A 304-nucleotide genomic window follows, 5' to 3' on the forward strand; every position below is an offset into this window, starting at 1 on the left:
AAGCGCCGGCAACAAAGGAAGATGGACAACATCCCAACAGAAACGCTTTGCTCCCAAGGAAGGCCGATGAAGCGCGCGGTCACACTCGCCTCCTCAGTGACGACGGTTTTCCCCTTACCACGTCGCGATCCACGACGGCCGCCGTCCCGTCCTCTGACGCCGGCGCCGTCTGTCGCCCACCTGCGTGCGAAGACGCGGCTGTGAAGCGGCTCGCCGTTCCGGCTCCCGTCTCCTTCGGCGACGCCACTCACCGCCGCGGTCCGAGCGGGCGTCGGCGCGGCTCTCGCCGTCCCCCGGACCCGTC

At 68.8% G+C, this 304-nt stretch overlaps 1 protein-coding gene across 1 annotated transcript in view; it reads right to left on the reverse strand.

The window, feature by feature from the left end:
• Nucleotides 1-304, reverse strand: part of eps8a (EGFR pathway substrate 8a, signaling adaptor) — a 10,369-nt gene that overhangs the window by 5,371 nt on the left and 4,694 nt on the right. The window contains 2 exon segments of the mRNA XM_019897453.1: nucleotides 119-180; nucleotides 252-303. Coding sequence (XP_019753012.1) covers nucleotides 119-180; nucleotides 252-303 — 114 coding nt within the window.

This window comes from Hippocampus comes, unplaced genomic scaffold (assembly GCF_001891065.2).
Source record: "Hippocampus comes isolate QL1 unplaced genomic scaffold, H_comes_QL1_v1.1 scaffold81, whole genome shotgun sequence".
Lineage (NCBI taxonomy): Eukaryota > Metazoa > Chordata > Actinopteri > Syngnathiformes > Syngnathidae > Hippocampus > Hippocampus comes.